The 2342-nt window shown below is 39.0% G+C and overlaps 1 protein-coding gene across 1 annotated transcript; it reads left to right on the forward strand.

The window, feature by feature from the left end:
* Window positions 1-594: 594 nt before the first annotated feature.
* Window positions 595-1053, forward strand: FOMMEDRAFT_98993 (uncharacterized protein; the record flags this gene model as incomplete). The annotated part of the gene is made up of 1 exon (XM_007272163.1): window positions 595-1053. A coding segment is annotated over one exon (459 nt), but the record flags the coding sequence as incomplete, so codon positions are not given.
* Window positions 1054-2342: the final 1289 nt, after the last annotated feature.

A 2342-nucleotide genomic window follows, 5' to 3' on the forward strand; every position in this document is an offset into this window, starting at 1 on the left:
CATATTGTGTTTGATCAGAGGAGTTTGGATGAGCAGTCTAGAGATCTGACAATGTTCCAGACACCTCTAGGGACGTTTTGCTTGACAGTATTACTAATGGGTTACACTAACTCAGTACAGATTCTGTATAATGACTTAGTGTTTATTCTTTGTAACAAGATTCTGAATGTTACAAACCTATACACAGACAATGTTCCAGTGATTGGACCCTGCTCAAGATATGAGAAAGTAGACAGAACAGAGGAAACGCTTCCTAAGAACAAGGGAATACAGAAGTTTGTATACAAGCATCTGATGGATGTAAACTGGATTTTGTAGAGAGTGAAAGCTGTAGGAGGGACGTTTTCTGGGAAGAAGATGATGCTTTGTAATGAATCTGCAATATTTGTTGAGCATAAGCTGACGTATTTGGGGAGAGAGGCTGAAGAATTGCAAATACAGAAGGTTAGGGATTGGCTGCCTTGCAAGAGTGTTACAGAAGTACAGGGATTCCTCAGAACAGTAGGAGTGCTTTGTGTTTTTATTCAGAATTATGCAAAGTTAGTATGACCACTCAATTGACTCACACAAAAGAACTTGATATTCAATTAGAATGATGAAGCACAGAAATCTATGGACACACTCAAGGAAGCAGTTTTACATTGCCCTACACTAACACCAATCAACTATGAGTCAGAGTATCTGGTAGTTTTGGTAGTAGATTTGTTTATCATCAGAGTAGGATGGTATATCAGTCAGGAGCACTTGGATCACAAACAGAGAATAAATCAATTTGGATCAATTAACTGGAATGTGATGCAAGCACAATATTTGCAAGCAAAAATAGAGCTGTTTGGACTTTATTACACACTTTACACATTGCACATATATCTCATAAGTGTTAAGAAATTAATTGTGAAAATGGACACTTCATACATAAAGGGAATGATTAATAAGCCTGACCTACAGCCTAATGCAACAATCAATTGCTGGATAGCTAGTATTTTGCTATTCAATTTCGAGTTCTGCCACATTCCTGCATCAGACTTCAAGTGTACAGACAGATTATTGTAACACTAAGCAGCACCCAAAGACCCCCCAGACAACAACACTTATGAAGACTGGATTGACAAGTCATACAGATTTTACACAGCAGAAATAGAATCTATGCAACACAGACATTAGCTGGAAACACACAGGTCTACAGAACACAAAGCTTTGTTAGTCAAGTGTACAGAAACACAGTCCTGGGTTTCAGATGCAACACACTGGGAGACACATGACAACATTATTGACAAATCATTTCAAGTAAACAAGGACACACTACAGGCAACACGTTCTGGCAGACCACAATGTAGATTATTCCTGGAAGTTGTTATTCCAAAACAGAACTGGAATTGGATACGTCAAGATAAACTAGAACAACCCAATCCAGAATGTGGAAGAGTAGAAGATGAAGCAGACAAAGGACTACAGGAGTGGGAACCTAGAGGAGAGTCTTACAGAGTTGTGGGAACCAAGCAGGTAGAGGGAGTGGATGACAAAGCAGAAGGTAACAATCTAGAGCTGATAAGGGTTGTGTACAGTATCTGTAGTAACAAGACTGAGGGTTTGGACACAACAGTAGAACGATTTCTGCAATTGCCAACTGCTGAAAGGCAAGAAGTAAGACTGAAGGCTGTGAAAGAGTATCTTGGCTTGCTCCACAAACCAAGTAGAATTGCAGACACTGATTTTCCAACATTTATATGATACACTGTACAGTTCTTTGTACAGAACAACAAGATTTGGCATCAAGGTCCTAAAGGAAAGCATTGGATTGTACTGGATAAGGACAGGAGATGGGTGTTAGTTAGGATAGCACACAAAGACTTAGGACACAAGGGAATCTTTGCAGTATGAGCCTGTTTACTGGATCAGTTCTGGTGGCCATCTCTTGTAGAAGACATTAAGTACTTTATTAGGACTTGTCATACATGTCAGACTCAGCAGATGCAACAAGTGCTGATTCTACCAAGTATTCTAGAGATTGTACTGCTTTTCCAAAAGATCCACATAGATACAAAGGTTATGCCAAAAGTAGGAAGATTCTAATATATTGTACATACATACTGTTCATTATCAGGGTATCTGGAGTTTTGCATGCTTCATGCAGAGAACAGAAGGACAATAGGACAGTTCATCTTTGAGGAACTTCTATACTGATACAGGGCATGTTCTGAGCTTATAACAGACAATGGAACACCTTATGTTACAGTGCTGGACTATTTGCAAGAACAGTACCACATCAATCATATTTGGATTTCTGTGTATAACTCCTACACAAACAGAATTATTGAGCAGAAACACTTAGACATACAGGA

The sequence above is a fragment of the Fomitiporia mediterranea genome (genome assembly GCF_000271605.1).
Source record: "Fomitiporia mediterranea MF3/22 unplaced genomic scaffold FOMMEscaffold_248, whole genome shotgun sequence".
In the NCBI taxonomy this organism is placed as follows: Eukaryota; Fungi; Basidiomycota; class Agaricomycetes; order Hymenochaetales; family Hymenochaetaceae; genus Fomitiporia; species Fomitiporia mediterranea.